At 38.4% G+C, this 21,007-nt stretch overlaps 1 protein-coding gene across 1 annotated transcript in view; it reads right to left on the bottom strand.

Moving 5' to 3' along the window:
* DOCK8 (dedicator of cytokinesis 8) overlaps positions 1-21,007 on the bottom strand; it is a 90,180-nt gene that overhangs the window by 23,901 nt on the left and 45,272 nt on the right. Inside the window, exons 23-32 of the mRNA XM_015818030.1 lie at positions 20,092-20,187; positions 19,098-19,247; positions 15,915-16,028; positions 14,204-14,359; positions 12,920-13,059; positions 10,849-11,018; positions 7,705-7,850; positions 5,605-5,787; positions 5,285-5,411; positions 2,360-2,450 (exon numbers count right to left, since the gene is read on the bottom strand). Of these exons, the coding sequence (XP_015673516.1) occupies positions 2,360-2,450; positions 5,285-5,411; positions 5,605-5,787; positions 7,705-7,850; positions 10,849-11,018; positions 12,920-13,059; positions 14,204-14,359; positions 15,915-16,028; positions 19,098-19,247; positions 20,092-20,187 (1,373 nt within the window). The remainder of the gene's footprint in view (positions 1-2,359; positions 2,451-5,284; positions 5,412-5,604; positions 5,788-7,704; positions 7,851-10,848; positions 11,019-12,919; positions 13,060-14,203; positions 14,360-15,914; positions 16,029-19,097; positions 19,248-20,091; positions 20,188-21,007) is intronic.

The following is a 21,007-nucleotide window of genomic DNA, read 5'->3' as shown; positions in this document are numbered from 1 at the left end:
AGAAAAATACAGCCCTCCAAATATTATGGCCTTAAAATAAGATCCATGTTCATAAACATCTCAAATTATGCCATAAATCAACTGAAACTCAGTGGGACATGTCTGCTCCTGAATGACGGTGTTAACTTCAGTGAAAATCACAGTTATGTTTTACAAGACTGATACCTAAGCTATTGTTAGCATATCAGCTTAGAAGTAACAATAATAATAATAATAATAATAATAATAATAATAATAATAATAATAATAATAATAATAATAATAATAATAATAATAAAGTTGGAAGGGACCTTGGAGGTCATCTAGTCCAACCCCCTGCTCAGGCAGGAAACCTTATACCATTTCAGACAAATGGCTGTCTAGTCTCTTCTTAAAAACTTCCAGTGTTGGAGCATTCACCGCTTCTGGAGGTGAATGCTCCAACACTGGAAGTTTTTAAGAAGAGACTGGACAGCCATTTGTCTGAAATGGTATAGTGTTTAAAGAACTGTTTGGAAATCAATATAAACTGTGCTTTGCTTCCTTTTCTGAATAGTGCCAATAAAATAACTTAATTTTATCCTCCTCTTTCATTTTCAGATATATTTTTTAAAAGGACTTTGAAACAAAAATAGAAAGTAAAAAATGGCCAGAATGCCCTTAATATGTCTTTTACCCTTTGGCCTCAAATACCTTTATTATCATCACACCTAAAAAACCCTTACCATCTTGACTATGGTCTGAAAGTGACACTTGCCACATTGAGAGTTCTAATTCAACTAATATTACCTTTGTGTTTTTCACTGAATACCTATAAAAATACAAGCTTTATCTTACAATTTTTCTCTAGAGTTTTTTTTAAAGTCCTCTTTTAAAATGTAAAAGGACTCCCCCACCCAGAATCACCTTGTAGGGGAGATGGGCGGCATAGAAATTTAATAAATAGGTAACTAAAATAAATATATAGCAATCACATAGAAAATAACTGTCATCTGTACAGACCAAATGACTAAAATAGTGAGATTTTTTTTTTAATTTTTCACCAGATTACAACCCGTTTTACAGATAGAGAGTAGTAAAATTTATAAAAGGAATAGAAGCCACTAGAAATTAATATTTCAAACATTGATGAAGAGGATTTAACCTCTTCAACCCCAAAGACTACAAATCAGAGTTAACATATTTTTGTCATGTTCTAAATGTGAACTGACAAAACAATAATACTTTTTACAAAATTACTCCAAAACAAAAATGATTTTAAAAAAAGATCCAGCAGTGAAACAAGTAAGCAATCTAGTCTACTGCAAAATATTATACACAAAGAGTTGGGTGTAAATATTTATAATTAATAAATAATATGCATATATGATGTTAATACACATTTGTGGAACCATACTGGACATAGACTAAGTGAGAACGTACTGCAGAGCTCTTATCTGTATGTCAGTTTTTGGCTTCCAACGCACATGAATGAGAGTGTGGGTTTCTCCTTAGCTAGGATGTTTATTGCTACAAATGCATAGGCCAGGCAAGCACAGTTGCAACATAAAATGAAAAGCCAGCCCAGATCTTCTCAAACTGATGTTTACCAAAACACCACAACACTAATGTTATAGTTCCAAGGAACGGTTTAAGTTACTTTATCTGTGCAATGAACTACTTGCTATATACAGTAAGAGAATTCAAACAAATCTAAAGTCAAATAAATTTTGACTTCCATTCCTTTTATCAATTTTGACTTCTCCTTTAAGATAGCCCTTATTAGGACTACCAGATGTTTCGCACCTCATTCTGCAAGGCCCTTACTGTTAAAATAAAGAAAAGAATGTGGCTTCAATGATTCTTTATTTTACTTGGTTTATTGTTTTATACTAAAGATTTCAATCTGGGAGGAGAAATGCCTTCCTTTTCTTCAACTGTAAGAGCCTGGGGGAAAATACTCCATAAAACATAAGTTTGTCTTTGTTGGCAGCTCCAAATCCACTTAAAACTAAAAATGGAGAGAGACACGGCCATGTTTTTCCGGTCTGTTTGTTCTTGGCTCTGGCATACTCGAAGAAAAACAAACAAACAAAAAAATTTGTGTATTCATTTGAACAGAAGTCTCCAGCAATTCCCATTCGATTGAGCGTATCACCCAAAGGGATTCCGATGGGTTTCAAGCTACCTTCCTTAAGTACTGAGAGCTTTTGCTGCTGGTGACAGGAGAACAAAGGGATTTCAGAATTCTCTCCATGGAGTTTTTACAGAAAGCTACACATGTATCTGTTCAGGATGCTTTGAAGATAAAATTTCCTGCCTTGGTACAGGGAGTGAACCTAGATGGCCCTTGAAAGAAGCAGTTCTGGTAAAGGTGATATACATTCATTAAATTACTCACTTATCTTGCGTTTCGCTTGCTTGCCGCCACTGTGTCTGCTCTTTTCTCCATCGTAAGTTCTCATTCGACCCTGGGAACCTATCATTCCCTGCAAGGGCAACATTCACAAATCACACCGAAACTTTAATATCAGCATTTCTCAGGCGATAGGAGCTTCTGCAAGAGGATTGCAGCCAGGAGAAATGTATCTCTTTTGCCCATAGAGGCAATGAGTAGATTTGATATGAATTACTAAAATGTGACCGATGGGAACAATGTGTTCCCAAGACATACAAAAAATGTCCAGGGCTCTGGTCACAGAATCAAGACAGTTGAGAAGCAAACAAAAGATAGACCAGATGTGAATTAAAAAATGGCATTCAGAATCCAGCTGTGAGGTGCAGGAGTCATTCCTAGTCCATTCTCTTAATGAAAAAATATGTGGAAACGATCTCCGCTGCTGCTTTTCTTCAAACACGTAGAAAAGTTGTAACAGACACACATAACCCTCAAAAACATCCTTTGCTGAGAAGTTACTCTATGACTCTGAATATTATTTCTACCAGACCTGACCTGCAGGCCATCAGATGAAAACAGCCTGTGGCCTCTTTTTGACAATGAAAACAACTACCAATCCAGCACTAACTGAGTCCATTGTGTGTTTCGTACTAAGTGGGTATGCATTCAGAACTGGCTCCTAAAAAACATTACATTATACAACTGAAGGTCAAGAACAAGATGAATAATGATCAAGTTCATTTGTAGATTTAAAGAAGGTGGGTGAGAGGCATAAACATCAATCAATCCAACTGATCTAGTATTTATAACCATTTATACCTTATTAAGATTGGTGAGTAGTGCTTTTTGATCTTAGAAAAAAATAGGCTTAGGCAATCCCAGGTTAGCAACATAAATTCAGTGTTTTCCCTCCAGGGTTCATGTACTTCTACAGGGTCACCATCTCCCTTCTCAATTTCTCAAAAGCAGCCTGAAAACCACCCACGATTGTCTTTAAATCCAACAATCTTGGAATGCTAATAGGCTGCAAAATCTTTGCTTTCCTCTAAACTGCTGAAGGTCCAACAGTCTTAGAAATGCCCTCACCACAAAAGAAAAAGGATTACTTTTACACACATCACATCTCCACCATCTACATCCTTAACTTCATGTGATGTGCACATTGTACCAACTTCTTTGAAGGGAGTTAAAAGGCATTAAGCCATCTTTCCCATTGAAAGATATGAAGCTCAGCAACTGGAAAGCCTCAGGAGACAAGAGTTTCTGCAAATGCAAACAATGACCATGGCTATAGCTTCAAATATGCTTGCAACCACTGCTAAAATAAATTGGGGACACACTTGAACTTAGCCAACATTGTGAAATCACAGAGATGCTTTCAAACTGCCACAGATTCCTAGCAGAGAAAATATTTTGGTGTTCAATTTAAAAATGGGAAGTTGGACAAATGTTCATGACTGTATTTGATCTACAAAAGTTATGTGCCATTGACCCCATTTATCTCTGTTCCCTCATCTATTCATATATGTCTGGCTTGCATCCCCTTCAAACTTTGCTCAAAAATCTTGTTTTCTGTAAAGATTTTGTTTTGACCCAGGGTTAACTCTTGTTTGTATTCTATCTCTGACTATTCTTAAGGGGGAAGAGGGAAGAAAGGCCACTCAGCTCTTTTTATTTTGCACTATAAAAATTTTTTAAGAACCACATTCTAGTGAACCATGTTCAACTCACTGATACTGTAACCTGTTTCAGCCTGCAATTTCTTTATTAAACTTTTCTGCCAATGAATTGATCCTGTTTCAGGATCCAATCCAAAGTCACTTTCAGCTGCATGCAGACTTATTTTTTGTCTTCGTGCTTCATAAAGTTTGGAGTTTGAGGCCATCTGATAAGGCCAAAGAAGGACAATCACAGAGGAAAGAAAGAATAACTCCCACATGACCTCAGATTCCTGATTACTACCAAGCACACTGGGTGTAGTTTGCATCACACTAAAAATAACTTCAGCAAGGACTGCATCAAGATTCATATTGTGTCACCCAACTGTAAGCACAGTCCTGATCCCATAAAATGTTATACTTGTATTTCCATATATACAGTATATATATGTAATAAGCATACATATTCTAGTCTTGCTGTAGGCATGAAAGCAAGCTGGGTGACTTTGGTCAGTCTCACAGGGCTGCTGTTTTTCTGAGAGAAATAGGAAGAGGTAAGCATATTAGACAGGGGTGCCAGCTTCAGTTACAGGTAGTCCTCAACTTACAACCATTCATTTAATGACAGTTCGAAGTTACAACGACAGTAAAAAATGACTTATGACTGTTTTTCACACTTTTTCACAGCATCCCCCTGGTCACATGATCAAAATCCAGATGCTTGGCAAATGGTTCATATTATGACCGTTGCAGTGTCCCGGGATCAGGTGTCACCTTTTGCGACCTTCTTTTTAAGCCAAGTCAAAGGGGAAATCAGATTCACTTAAAAACCATGTTACTAACTTAGCAACTGCAGTGATTCCCTTAACAACTGTGACAAGAAAAGTCGTAAAACGGGGCAAAACTCTCTTAAACAACTGTCTCACTAAGTAACAGAAATTCTGGGCTGAACTGTGGTCGTAAGCCATGGACTACCTGCATTTATAAAGTAATAAAGGCAGGGCAATTAATAAACGAACATCTGCTGCCAACAAGAGTCCTGATTTTGATTTTGACAGTAATATCCAACAATAACAGCTCTTCTCAAATTGATTTGCATCTCGGTCCAGTGACACCAGTGGCAAATGCTGTCTTGAACATGTCTCGCTTTGAGGCTTCACTTTTGTTGCTTACTGAAAACAATGGGAGGTTGCAGGCACCCCTTCTTTGCGCTTCCAATGAGATAAACAAACTAAGTCAAAGAACAACAGCAAAGACATACCAGCAAGGAGCTTGCTTCGCTTCACCATTTCACCTCTGGCCCCCTCTCCCCTCAGCAATGCCTCTTCTAGACGAGCTTTGGCATCTCGTGATTTCTTGAGGGCCTGAGTGCTGACTTTGTCCGAGCTTTGCTTGCCCTGTCCAAACAGAAGAATAAATTTACATCCCTAGGCAAGCATACTTCAGGACATAATAATAACAACTACCACGTTAATGAAGCCTTTTAAGAGCCCAACTCAGAATTTTGCCCAAGGATGCAGGTAAATACCCATCTGGGAAAGAAGTTTTTGCAGTGCAGCAGCACTTTGATTTGGACATAATTTCCTCTACCTTGTATTCAAAGCATGAGACGCAGATGAAAAGGAGGTCTAAGATCCGGTTCAGCTGCAGAGAGGAAAGATCTGCAATCCATTTCTGAATAAGGTTCTGATCGGCATTCTTCATGATCCACAGGAAGCAGATCAGAAGATGACGGGTTGTCTCAGGACTTAATGTGTTGCCTGATTTCCAGGACTAAAAAGAGATAGCATGAAAAGCCAATACAGTAGCAAAAAGAAAATGTATCAGAAGACTCTCAATGGAGCAAATTTTATCTCAGGAACTTCTTACTATGGGCTTGGAAGTTCCTTTCTAATTAACAGCTAAGACCCATTTTTATTCGTTTGTATTTTTTTACTAGTTACATTTATATTCTGACTTTCCTCCAGCTTAAGACAGCATACAGAGCACTTCCTCTTCCAATTTTTCCCTACAACCCCCTCCCCCTGAGTTAGGCTGAGCAAGAGTGTCTAGTTCAGTGATGGCAAACCTTTTAGAGACTGAATGCCCAAACTGCAACCCAAAACCCACTTATGCATCGTCGAGTACCGGGTGGGTGTGGCCCATTGGCTGGGTGTGGCCAATTGGGTGGGTGTGGCCCATTGGCTGGGCATGGCTGCGGTGGTAATGGCAGACTGGGTGGGACTAAAAAGTTCAATCAATCAATTCCAACTTTGCAAGACCTTTTTTTTCCCCTGAGAAGTTGAAATTGACTGATTGAACCTTTTTTCTTTTTTTGCACACGGCAGCGGAGGCCTAAAGTGAAAAAGTTTTATAAAACCCAGCTGAAGGCCTAGGACTGGGGCGATGGTGCGTGTGCCCACAGAGAGGGCTCTGAGTGCCGCCTCTGGCAGCCGTGCAATAGGTTCGCCACCACTGGTCTAGTTGGCTCAAAGCTACTTTAATGGATTCCTGAACTGGGCAAGGTATCGGACTAGATAATCTCCAAAAATCATTCCTTTTGGCTTTCACAGTTGAAACGGACTGGAACCTGGACCTCCCTGATCCTAATCCCAATATCTTTGTCAATTTACAACCCTAGCTCATTTTGATTTCTGAGCAAGGAATATCTTTATTTCAAATGGTGAGTGAGAATTCCTCCACTAATAGTTTTTTTTTATCAGCAGAAAGCAGCTCTTTATTTGACTGAAATGAAACTTCAGATGGCTGTCACTGAACTTCTCAATGGAGTGATTTCTGACTCATGTAGGAAATGAAAACTTTCCAATGTGAGGCTATGGTAAACGGATAAAGAAAAAAAAAGATATGGATAAATATCATAGACCCCTGAAATGAAGATACATCTTCTTAAATGGAACTCAATAAAGAACTCTGTCAGCTGGGTTTTCTATATGGCTGAAGTCATTTGTCAACTGAAAGCAGCTCTATTTCAAACATCCAACTACCAGATTAGTTTACACTGCTGCTTTACACAACGGATTAAGTTCATTTACTTAATCACGTGCAGTTAATTCCCTTAATCTAGGAGAGATGATAGAGTCTTCAAGATAGTTTGAACCATAACATCCATAATCCCTGGCCAAAGTTAACACTGGCAGGGATAACTGTAGCTGTAGTTCAAAATATCTAGAGCAGGGCCGGGCCGTGGCATGCCAGCAACTGGTCCGTATAAACAAGCAAAGGCCCATCTGCGGGATGCAGGCAGCACGGAAACCATGCCCCCTCCGGTCCATGGAAAAACCTCTCTCCATGGAACCAGTCCCTGGTGCCCAAAATGTTGGGGACCTTTGATCTAGAGCAGGGGTAGTCAACCTTGGCTCTTTTATGACTCGTGGACTTCAACTCCCATAATTCCTGAGCCAGCTTAGCTGGCTCAGGAATTATGGGAGTTGAGGTCCACGAGTCATAAAATCATAAAAGAGCCAAGGTTGACTACCCCTGATCTAGAGGCACTCTGCAGGCCACCCTCATTTTTCTCTTGGAAAAAAATTAAGTGTATCTAGAATGCACACAACCACCAATCTAGCTCGAATGAGAAAACGAAAGAAATCTTGATAGCAAGGCTAGTAATAGTGAATAACATTACAAGATAAAATCATAGGAACATTATTCAGGAAGGGAGTCCTGTAAATTACTGTTAAAAAGCCTTACCATCGTAAGCATAGAGGAGCTAGAAGATCGTAAATTAAACTGATTCCCAGCAATAGCCAGAGCAATATTGTGATTAATCTGGTTTGCTGATTCTTGTTCTTCATCTGGCCACCCAGCACGGCCTTTCCCATTGTGAACATCTGGAACTAAATTGGAAAGTGCAGGTTCTATGTAAGAGATTTTCGGTGTGGTCGAAACCTTTTCCCATATTTCTCCAATCAAAGACTTTTTGGATGGCTTATTCTCAGAGGAAGATATATCAAGAGTGTATCTAGTAACCACTGAAACACATTTGGTTTATTCTAACTGCTGTGGATTTTGATATTCCGATTAATGGTCATAATAAACATAGTGTAAATACGTAGCTAAAAACCACTGAATCTGCAGATCTGAGTCGTGGCACTCCAAACCAACCTTCAAGAGCCCTAGACCTGCTTCATCCAACCCTCCACTCTGCTTTTCTGACACAAGTGCTAACCCCATGGAAGCAAAGGCAACAGAATATTAAATATAATCAGGCTGAAAAGCCCAGAAGTGCCAGGTTGAAGCTACAAGTAACAATGGTATATTTGAAAGTACTTCTACATTTCTGAATAATCTGCATCCTAAACAAACTTAACTGAGATGGGCAATGCAGAAATTTAAGAAACAAGTCTATTGCATATTAGCTAGAGTGGGATGGAAGCCTGTGAATTCTAGTATAAAGCCTACTTACTACATGAAAAAGTCCAGCACTGAAAACAATGTGTCTTATATGTCTGGGGGCTCGGGACACAAACTCACCCAATTTTTGTGATTTGTCCTGTCTCTTTATTAGGATGAACTGGACTTGATTTGTTTTAACTCTAGAATTAACGGATTTCTTTACTTGACAATATATAATATATCTCTAGCAATGTTCACAAGTGTTTTAAACCCAAGTCACTATTTGTAGCTTTAGTTTCTCTTATTATGTGACCTTTGTTCTCTTCCTTTAATCTTGTCTATCTGCTTCCTTCTCTTGTTTTTCTTTTCAGCTCTTCTTTTCTCTCTGACCATAATTGATTAAAACTGCCACCTCTGTTTGCTCTTTCCCCAATATTTTATGGTTTTCTCTTTGCTTGTCCTGCAGTCTACAGAGCTCAGAGCAGGAACAGCCATGGCATAAATTTCTCCATTCAGCCCTGCCTCTGACACCGAAACAACAGATGGGGAAAAAAAACACAACAAATGCACTCTCAAAAGCCTCTAGGCATTAAGAAAGCCATTTAGACAGCAGTATATAACACTAAAAAACACATTACACAAGAAAAGGTTGAGAAAACAAAAGCTGAGAGATATTTGCTGCATTTACGCAAATTGTTGGTGCTAACATAATTACCACTCAAAGTGTTAAAATTACTGGTTGCTGAAAATATGTACCTGGATTGAATCACATCTTTATCACATTTACACAGGAAGAAAGTTGGAAACTGAACACAGATGATCTCGTCTGGTGTGTAGCCAGTAGGTTAGGAAAGAAATGGAAACCTCCTGCCTCACAGATAATAAGGGGTTTTTTTTCTCCTCTGAAGGACCATATCTACATCTTATTAAAACTGGATCCTTAGAAGATGATCTTTGAGTAAAAATTATGGGGTCCTGCAGAGTTTTATAAGGATTTTGAAAAGACACACCTGCATTGAAAACTGGCAGACAAGAACTAGATTTGCACATTTGAACATGCTAAGTATTTTTAAAAAATCAGCTCCAAAGTACTGTGTCATCCTAATATATCTCTCTCACTTTGCCATGGGCACTTAATTGATTAACAATTCTCTGTGGAGTTGCTTTTTTACATTTGTTTAGCTGCTAGGTCCCATTCATGGCTCCACTAATATCAATAAAAAGATACTGGTTCCGTTTGTATGACATTGTTACCCATTGTTAACTGAACCACGATTTAATAAACTCAATTTTCTGAGCGTTCATATTACAATAAATGATTAACTAACCAGACGAGCAGGTCTGCATAACATGCAAGGTTAAAATATGTTTAATTTATTTGCAGGCAAGTGTCTGACGGCCTAACTACATATAAGTTGTCTGAGGGCCAAACTACATATAAGCAACACTGAACATATCACATTAAGTTTGCAAATTATTTTAATTTTTTTTTTACTAGTGGTACATTTCTTCCAGGTCTACTACCAGGTTGGTACTGCTGTTGAGAATTTTCATTGGAACCTCATTAAAGGGAAGAATTAGTCCACCTTCTCACAGTCCTTCTCAGAAATGTAAGAAGTCTCGGGGATGGGGTGCCATCTACAGGACTCCAAGGGACAGAGAATGAACTATGAAACTCAGCAGCAATGTGTTCAAAGGGAGCTGGGAATATGCCAAGCAGGTTCAACTGAGGCATGAGGGATTTTAAATAATAGAAACAGTTTCATTTCAAAAGACTGGAATAATAAACGTTTAGTTTTAAATGCAGAATGGAGTGTGTCTGGGTGCAAAAGCTGCAGTTGCCATTTTTTTTCTTTTCCTCCATTTTCCTGCAATGAGCAGAAAAGAAAACCAGAGAGCTTTTCTCATCCCCTGCCAGAGCTTTTCATCTAAGGAAACACTCTGTGACTTGCTTCAGAGAAAAGTGCTATATGCCATCATGAGCTTTCCTTGTTTGTGACTTAAGGTATTTTGTGAAGTTAAGCACCTTGATTTGTAAGTTATGCCTTACGGTAGCATACTGCATAAACACAGCTAACAAATTCCATCCTTACGCTTAGGTCAGGGGTCTTCAAACTTGGCCCTTTTGTGACTTGTGGACTTCAACTCCCAGAATTCCTCAGCCAGCTTGCCTGGCTGAGGAATTCTGGGAGTTGAAGTCCACAAGTCATAAAAGGGCCAAGCCTGAAGACCCTTGACTTAGGTAAATATACTTACCTATCACTTAGGTAAATATATTTTGTGGGAGGAAAATCATCACCTTACACTGTAATGACGAATTCCTGATTTTTCTGCTTTATTTTGTGAGCATGCTGAATGGAACAGAGGTCAAAACAACCCACATCTCAGGGGAAAACAGCCAATATTTTCATTTTTAGATGCCATCTAGAAGACAGTAAGTATACCATCACCAACATCATCATCACCATCATCATCACCATCACCATCACCATTTCTTGCCTGTAAAATCATGTAATTGTGGAAGGGCATCCAGAATTATGCCAACCAGAGGCAGATAAAGTGCAGCAATTTTCACTTTCATTTCTGGCTTCAAGCAGGATTTATCCAAGTCATGTGAACTCATCAAGCTGTGGACAGCGCTGACAGCTTTCCTCTGCACCTTGCTTATTCTGTCAGGACAAAAGGACCAAGACCTTTTTGATCAGTTAATCTCAGAATAGTCCAAGAAATAACAGGATAGACATAATTAATATGGAAATATTTTGAGAGGCAAATTAAATACGTCCCCTTCAGGAAAAGAATTTAAGCCACAGATTGTACATGCTTTCTTTTTAATTAAAAAAAAATACTATTCTCACACTGCTTGGGGATTAACACAATATTTGCAGGTCACATTATGAATGCTGGAGCTTCCTGGCCTAGTAAAATAATATAAACTCAGTTGTTTATCTCTTTTGGTACGATAGGATCAGATTATAACATTAGTCCAAATGATAGAAGCAACTGAATTCATACAACATGTTAGAGTAAAATACTTCTTAAGTTGCTTTGGTATTTAGGATACAGGTAGTCCTCGTCTTACAACCATTTGTATAGTGACTGTTTGAAGTTACAATGGCACTAAAAAACCTGACTTACAGCAATTTTTCACACTTATGACCACTACAGCATCTCCCATGGTCACATGATCAAAATTTTGGATGCTTGGGAACTGGCATGTATTTATGAGGGTTGCAGGGTCCCGGGCTCATGTGATAATCTTTTGTGACCTTCTGACAAGCAAAGTCAATTGGGAAGTCAGATTCATTTAATAACCGTGTTACTAACTTAACAACTGCAATGATTCACTTAAGAATTGTGGCAAGTAAGGTCATAAAATGTGGGAAAAAAATAACAAGTGTCTTGCTTATCAACGGAAAATTTGGACTCAATTGTGGTCATAAGTTGAGGACTATTCTATACTGCATAAACCAAATTTATGGAAAAACATGACTGAACATTGTGTGAACATACCCAACCGTGGTCTAGCCATTAAATGATTCTCAATCTACATATTTTCAATCATATCGTCATTTAGTCATTTAATAATATTTCGACTTGGCTTAATACTAAGTCCCCAGGTGGACAAAAATGTAAAATTTCTACAAACCTACTTATGGATTTTGATCTTGTCAACACAGCAGTCAATTCACTTTTTCTTTATTTAAATTCTGTCTCAGATTATTATGGGATGTAAACTGGTTTCCATCAATTCAGGGGTGACACTGATTTTTATTTATTTAATTGATTTATTAAATTTTTATCCCACCTTTATTATTTTATAAACAACTCAAGTGGCAAACATACATAATACTCCTTCCTCTTCCTATTTTTCTCAAAACAACAACCCTGTGAGATGGTTGGGCTGAGAGACAGTGACTGGCCCAAGATCACCTAGCTGTCTTTCATGATGGCCAAGGTGGGACTAGAACTCACAGTCTCCTGGTTTCTAGCTTGGTGGCTTAACCAACAGATCAAGTTAGCTAATCCTGGATACATGAAAAGAACTGAGTGCCTAAAGCAGTGATGGCGAACCTTTTAGAGACTGAGTGCCCAAACTGCAACCCAGAACCCACTTATGTATCGTCGTGTGCCGGGTGGACGTGGTGCATTGGGTGTGTGTGGCCCATTGGGTGTGTGTGACCCATTGGGTGGGCGTGGCTGCGGTGGTAATGGCAGACTGGGTGGGACTAAAAAGTTCAATCAATCAATTCCAACTTTGCGAGATCTTTTTTTTGCCCGTGAGAAGTTGAAATTGACTGATTGATTGAAGCTTTTTTTTTATTTTGCACACGGCGGCGGAGGCCTAAAGCGAAAGGGTTTTATAAAACGCAGCTGAAGGCCTAGGACTGGGGCGATGGCGCACGTGCCCATAGAGAGGGCTCTGCGTGTCACCTGTGGCATGCGTGCCATAGGTTCACCACCTCGGGCCTAAAGTATTTCAAGAATACTTGACTGAAACCCAATTCAGTTACCCATAATTCACAAGTGTTGCTTACACATCCAAATCTCTGGAAAAAACGAGACCTACCCTTCCCCTTCTGCATCCAAGGTAGCTGCCAACTCTGTGAAAAGTAGCCCTGTGAGGAAGTGTTGCTGCCGATAATCTGCTGTAAGCTCAAACATGCTGGAAAGTTTTTGATCCTGGAAACTTGAGCAGGAACTTGAATTCTACAATAAATGAAAGAAAGGGGCAAACGGTATGCTTATATTGAAATCAAAGCATAGATTCAATGACACAGCACTGTTAGTTGCATTTAAAAAAAAATAACAGAATGACTTGACATAAAGTTCTTTATGAAATATCTCTACTATATAACAAAAGAAAATCTCTTTAATTTCATCTCTAAAACATTTTATATGGAAATTGAATTAACAGTCGTTTATTAAATCAAAGCAAGAATAAAACAGGTCTTTGGCTCCATAAAGTATTTTAGTATCATAACGCAAAATTAAAAATAAATATAAACAAAGAAAAATTCAAAAATTTAATAGAATGAATTTATACCTGAATTTACACAGTTAAGGCAAAGACTGATCATCATATATAGATGTGCTCCCAGTTGGCAAAGGTTCAACTGACAGATAACTGCAATATTAAATCATGCCAAAGAAGCAGAAGCTACTGTTGACTTCAGTCCCTTTGTGGGTTATTCCTGAATGTATAAGAGTCTGAGTATGTTTGTGCACACACACCTTTGAGTCAGTGTTGAATGTATAAGATGTTTGTTTTATTTAACAGACAGAACTGATCTGATTGGTTTCTTTTTCAGCTCTTATATGGCAGAAGACTGACCTGAATGGCTACCCTCTCAGACAGACTAGATTCTGATTTTTTTTAAAAAACCTGAAATCTATTTCTTCAATTCCTCCTAGCAGATTCCTTCCTAGAAAACATCAGTGCTTACAAATATCCCTAGACGCCCTTTCTCTGTGTAAACTGAATGTATACGAGAAGAAAGGGATTGTGGTTCGTGGATTTATTCCTGCATTCTACATGTTTAATGGATTATCTGGCCTATGTATATGCAATTGCATTCATTCATTCATTCATTCATTCATTCATTCATTCATTCTTACATACATGCATACATACATACATACCAAATATGACAAAATTAAGGGGTGATGTCAGCAAACATACTCCTGCGGATATATGGGGGAAAGGATGATAGACTCATTATGACATCAAATATTAATGTATAATCAATGAGAAGAAATATGAAGACTCAATCACCAATATATTCTGCATCTGCTAAAGAAGGTACCCCTAATATTATTAAATTGTTTTTTTTAAAAAAAATAGGGGAAGTACCTGGGATGATATAGAAGGAGAGGGAGATGTTGGAGCACATCCTGAAGTCAGAAAGAAGAGATTCAAATTGAGGTAATGTTCATGACTGCAGAGAATTTGTAGGAACTCCAGCCTCATGGACAACAACACTGGAATATTACTCATTTTATTTGACAGCTAGAAAGGAATAGTTGCAAAGAAAAGCATAATGAATTCTTGCATAAAGAGAGAAATGCCTTGCTCTTGAAATAGATCAATAACAATAATAAAGAAGCAATAAACATTTTCAATTGTTCCATTTAATACTTGCATCACATTAAGTTTACATCTATTAGACCCTCTCTCCTAGTAGCAACATTTAATAAAATAGATTGTTTTCTGTTAATGCCACAATCCTCGCTTGAAAGAAATTCTGTAATATACTTTCTTCATCTGTGCAATTTTAAAACATTGTGTTATAAATACCCTGGCAGTTGTTACTAACAATATTCTTAGTACAACTGAATTACATCCGTAAAATCTATCAATGCAAAACTGATCTTTTAATTCCAAAGGAGCCCTGGGAGAAAAGCAAAATTCCACAACACTGGTTTCAAACCTCTCTAGCCTGCAAAGGCTAGAGAGGAAGTATCTGAAAAAGTTGGGAGGATTTTTATATGTCTAAAATTGATAAAAGTTGGGTGTAGGAATTGTTCTGCCCAACTGAAAACTAGTTCACTTATTCAGGAAGACCCTATGATTGCACATGGGTCTATGCCAATTGAGGGAGCATCCGGAAGATCATACTTCCAATACATGGGTTCTAGTCTGGACATTTAAGTTAATTATTTCGCCTGACAAATCAGTTTTCCATGTGTAACAAGGCTAATGTAGGAGTATTTCTGAATGAGATATTCACCAATTAATTACCAAGCTGATATGAATAATTTAACCAATAAGCTGTTATGGAGATGGGATGTCTGTCTCCCTCACATTTTGACAACCTTCAGTCCCCATCCGTATTAGTGTGAATACGTGAGAGTTAATGGAAGTGATGGTAAATTGGAGAAATGATGATTTCATGCTTATGAATTCCAAACTGAGGCCATTTTAAAGTTACAAAATAGACTGCTAACTTGTGAATTCTTAAACACTTTCCATTAGCAAAACAAAAACAAAAAAACACCCCTCTGGGCCGGAGTATACTAGCCATGCCTTCATTCTGCTGGTGGTCTTAGGAGTATTGGACTATTCTCCAAATGTATAATTTGGATCCTATCAGATATTAAAGTAGTGTCGGGTTGTACTCAGGAGTTTACCCAAGATTTGTAGACAAAAAAACCAAAAACAAGCTACTGCATCTGCAGGATATTTCAATCCTTCTCTCCTTACACTTATTTCTATGCTTAAAAGAACCATGGCATAATAACTGGAAAAAGGCCATTTTTTAAAGCTTCACTTTAAAAGCTTCCATTTTTTGCTTTAGTTACCATCCTGTCCGATGAAGAGATTTTAGGAATGTGAAATATCAAACATTATTATCTGATATTATCTGATTTTCAGCTAGCTAAGTAAAATATTTCTGTAATAAGACATTTCAACTTTTCTTATGGGTATTGGACCTCTTTCTGTTTTACACTTAAGACAGTAATCTAAAATCAAATTGCAATTTCTGCACACTTGAAAGTTATATATTGGGATGTATTATTGTATGGCCTTTATTTAAGGGATTTTTTTTTATAATGAGGCCTACCTGATTGCAGTAGTGTTTGATGAGGTTAAACACAAATCCACGATCCATTAAAGAAAGAAGATCATATAGGAAAAATGCCAAGCTAATGTTGATCTTTTCTGCCTGTTCACTTTCCTTAAAAAAAGAAAGATTATTGCCCAAAAAGAAATGTGTTTTACAAATACTCTGAGGTAAAATCCGCACAATAATTATAGATCAATATAATTATACATGAACTGACAGGTGAGGAAAACTCCCACATTTAAAACTTTTGCCCATTGGGTTTAGACATTTCATAACATGATAGGCCACACAAACAGGTTCATCAATATGCAGAAGAATACAAATGCACATTGGCATGCAGTTACTGGCCCAGAAGCCAGTATTCTGACATACTTGGAATAAAGTTAGGTAAATGCAATTGGCTCATCATGTGCAATTCATTCTAAATTCCATTCATCATTCTAAGATTCCTACATCATGAATACCTGATACTTGTTTGCCAATATAAAGACTGACTGAGTTTAATAAAAGAAGATAGATGTCAAAAATGTACTAATGGTTAGGGAAAATCTGTAGATTTCAGGCTTGTTTTGTAAACTAATTATAACAAGTGGATTTATAAAACATAGACCAGACGTCTGATAATATCCATTTGTCAACTGACATTTTGGCCATTGCAACAGATCAGCTATTTCCCAGTAATCTCATTGGATGTTGATATTATTCAGATTAAATTTATGAAGTATGTAAGAAGATATGGGTTTCTACCACTTTTGGAAACCTAGTGGTGCAGTGGTTAGAATGCAGTATTGCAAGGCTAACTCTACTCACAGTCTGAAGTTAGATCCTGATAGGGTTCAAGGTTGACTCAGCTTTCCAACCTTCCGAGGTCGGTAAAATGAGGACCCAGATTGCTGAGGCCAATATGCTGACAATATAAACTACTCAGAGTGCTATAAAGTGGTATATAAGTCTACATGTTATTGCTATTGCTTTGTGTTTTGAATTATAATTTGGTATTTTCACCCTATAATTAGAGTTATTACAATATATATATTTAACGTATAAAACTATTTTAGGGTACCTATCATGGCCCAGGATTCAGAGTCTGAATCTGAAGAAACTCCTCCAGATGAACCAGTGGAATGTCAGCCTCAGGAGACATTAGGCCAGGAATCACTGAGACTGATCAAACATAGGTATCATCAGTGAGTGGTCAGATGATGAGGTATGGCCTCCAAGCCCTCAGTCTTACCGGTAGAGCAAAGAGCAGAGCAAATAGGCTCAGTCAAGCTCCTTGCTAAGTAACTATTTAATTATAGATAGCTGGATGCAGAAGTAGTCCTGAATCTGTTGGAAATAACTGTCTGATCTGCTCTGGTGCATTGCTCATGTGTATTCTGCACATGTAAAGCAACCTGAAATTCTGACCTTTGAACTGACTGACAAACGTGACTTGGCTTTCTGAACTTTGGACTGGATTTTAATTTCTCTTCTGTGTCTTCCTGTTAAAAGTGAAACTATCCATGCAAGTTTTCTTTCCAAGAGACTGTTTACATTTACATTCCTTTCCTTGTCTGCTGCTTATCTACTGACCCTTGAATAAATTGCTATTCTCACCTAGCAACAGTGTGTGTGTGTGTGTGTGTGTGGTGTGTGTGTGAGTTTGAAACATAAACATCAACTTGAGAAGAATGTCCTCTATCTCCTTTAACTTTTAATTTGATTCTTGAAACCTTCATTAAATAGTTTCAAGATATTAAGGGCATGGTAGCGCTTGGTATTGAGAAAACAATATGGTTATTCCATTAATCAATTACAGTATGTAGTATCATTACCTAAGCTTATTGATATTGTAAAGCCTAATAATTTACACTCTGGCTATACTATAACTAAATAATAATAATAATAATAATAATAATAATAATAATAATAATAATAATAATAATAATAATAATAATAATAATAATTTGCAAAGGGCCCTTTTAGTCACAAGCTCATCAAGCAAGAGTTATGAATCCAGAAGTATCCTCAAATTGTGTACCAGGTCTATCTGAAGAAATACAGCTACATCCAGAATCAAAGATAGTGAATTCCTAGATCGAGGTGGCCTCAAAACTCAAAGCCTCTCAGTTTTGCCAGGATGAGCCAAATCTATTGTTCCCCATTGAAACCCCTAAAACCTCTAGACATTAGGATAGATCAGTGGTTCTCAACCTTTTTAATGCCGCGACCCCAACCGGTCATAAGTCGAGGACTAAACCGGTCGTAAGTCAAGGACTAAACCGGTCGTAAGTCAAGGACTAAACCGGTCATAAGTCGAGGACTAAACCGGTCGTAAGTCAAGGACTACCCAACCGGTCGTAAGTCGAGGACTTTCCCTGCCTGGGAGCGCCGCGCATGCGTGGTTCCGCCCCCTGAGCCGGCCGAGGCGTAGCTGGCAAGCGGCAGAGACGGAGCAGGCTGACCACCAGCTGGCCCAGCCCAAGGAAGGTAAGGCACCCGCTGGAAAAGGGGGAAAAAATGGCGGACAAAAAAATGGCGGACAAAAAAAATGGTGGACAGCCTTGCTTGGCGACCCCCATGAAATGGTTGATCGACCCCAAATGGGGTCCCAACCCACAGGTTGAGAACCACTGGGATAGATCACTGGCAGTATCACTTAGTTCAGAGGTCCCCAACCTTTTGGGCACCAGGGACCAGTTCCATGGAGAGAGTTTTTTCACGGACCGGAGGGTGCATGGTTTTGTGTGCTCCTGCATCCCGCGGATGGGGCTTTGCTTGTTTGTGTGGACCGGTTGCTGGCATGCCGTGGCCCGGTACTGGTCCACGGACTGGGGGTTGGGGACCCCTGGCTTAGTTCACTAAGGGTGGAGATATATAGCTAGGTATCATTAGCATACTGATGAAACTAATTGAAAATTCTGACCCTACCATATGCATGATGCAGCCCCAAGTGCATGGTAACCCTGCCTTTCCTGTCCATGATGCTTCTCAGTTCCTCTAAAATATGAACTCCCTGAAAATGACGTTTTTCAAATGCCCCTCTATGGTAATCAGAAAAAAAGGCAATGATCTAAGGCAATAAACAGTGGCTAATTTTGAATTGATATTGAAGTACAGGAATAATCTTCCTGGAATAAAGTTATGCAATTTTAAGATTTTATTTGAGTTTCTGTTTATTTTAGATTGTAAAATTACCTTCTGGGTCTTGACTGAAAGTGCAGCAACCTCTGAGGTAACAACACTGACAATTGTTGTGATGTCATCTTTGAAGCGGTTAGAAAATCGAGCTCTGCGGGGAACATCCTGCTTCTGTACATTGTCAACATATTGAGCCATGCTTTTTACCTCAAAAAAAATCAGCATTGTTTATCAAATGTGAATTTGTAAACAACAGCAAATAGTAGAATTGAAAGAATTCACACATTGTGAAGAATACTTTCTCTATATTCTCTATATTTCTAAATTCAGTTCCAAAAATTCTGCAGCTAAAACGAGAACTTGCAATGCACCTGTTAAACGTAAATGTGGGATTCCATTCTAAAACTCTTAGGTGTATAATGTAATCTATATTAGGTGTATTCCTCAACTATTACAATTAATAGTATATACATTCCCTGCTTTTACTTATACATGATTTTAAAAAATGCAATTTAACCACTGGGAGCCTCAGGGACCCAACATTAGGAGCTGTTTATTCTGCTGCCCATGATTACAAAATTAGAATATCAATGAAATGCTTCCAGTGTTCTGCACATTCACTTATGATTGATGTGTTTGATGTGACACTGGGTAACTCTTAAACAGTTTGATTTTTTAAAACATTTTTTAACATTTATTTATTTTAACATTTATTTTAGGGATAATTTTTAAATTACTAAACTAACAGTTCCTTTCGGCCAGTTTATTTTCCTGCATATTTGATGGAGATAGCAATTAAATTAATAATCTAGATTTAACATTTTATTTTAATTGACTAGAAGAATACTATTACTTCCTTCCCAATTCATAACTTCTTTCCTGAACATGCTGTAGACATTTATTGTTTGCTCAGAAGTCATGTTTCCTTACTATCTAGTGATGGAAAGGAACTAAATGTTGAAATATTTGTTCTATTTTATTTGAATTGAACATCAAATACATATAATGTAATTTCCTTTACTGAAAATAAAAGGACCATATAAAATCTTACCAGCAATTCAAAGAAGAACCAAGAATACTTGAAGACTGATTCTCTCACCATGCCTGTGCTGACCACCATCTGAAGTGCCATCTCTTCATGAAAATGCTATATAGTACATTAAAACCCAAATGTGATTACCAACTGACTTTCAAGGTTAGATTTCAAAGCAGAACACTGAAATTAGGAGATCCAAAAGGGAATCCTTTCGTATTAGTCCATGAACACACATAGGCAGCTAAACATTAAGAAAGCACAGAATGAACTGCTGGCGACAAAAGGAATACCCTAGGACAGAGTTTTTCAACCGGTGGTACGCGTACCACTTGTGGTACATTAACGAGTGGCAGGTGGTACGCAGCTCTGCCTAGCCAAGTGTAGCGGGGGAGAGAAAGAGCCAGCACAGGCAAGGACTTACTGTGAAAGAGTCCTCTGGAGCTGCAGAGTGGTTGGGGCGAGGCAAAGGCCCCAGGTCACTTCTGGCTCACCCTCCCCCATGAGAAAGGAGGGGGGGCAGAGACAGGAGAGGCTATAAAAGGAGGCAGTTTGGGCAGGAGAGGGAGAGAGAGAAAAAAAGCAGTAGTCTTGGGAGGAGGCGGAGTCAACTCTAGCTGCACCGAAGGGAAAGAAGGAGGAGGAGGAGGGTGGGGGGAGAGGAGATGAGATCAAATCAAATCAAATCAAGCAGGCCGGCCTACAACTGCTGTGGCAGCCACCTGTATTGGCAGCAGCAAACAGGCAAGAAATGCAGTGGGGGAGGGGTCGCCCTCCAAGAGGAATGAAAAAAGACAGCAATGGCTGGAGGTGAGGCATGGAGGGAGGGAGATGGAGAGTGGAAGGATTCTTATGTGCTTTTGTGACTTTGAAGTACTGGGATTTGTGCAATGTGGGCTTTGTGTTCTTAAGGAGTGTTTGGCAATTTCTATTT

Source organism: Protobothrops mucrosquamatus, unplaced genomic scaffold (genome assembly GCF_001527695.2).
Source record: "Protobothrops mucrosquamatus isolate PMUCROS unplaced genomic scaffold, P.Mucros_1.0 scaffold667, whole genome shotgun sequence".
NCBI lineage: Eukaryota > Metazoa > Chordata > Lepidosauria > Squamata > Viperidae > Protobothrops > Protobothrops mucrosquamatus.
Note: the sequence above shows the minus strand (reverse complement) of the source record. Positions and strands in the feature narration are given on the sequence as shown.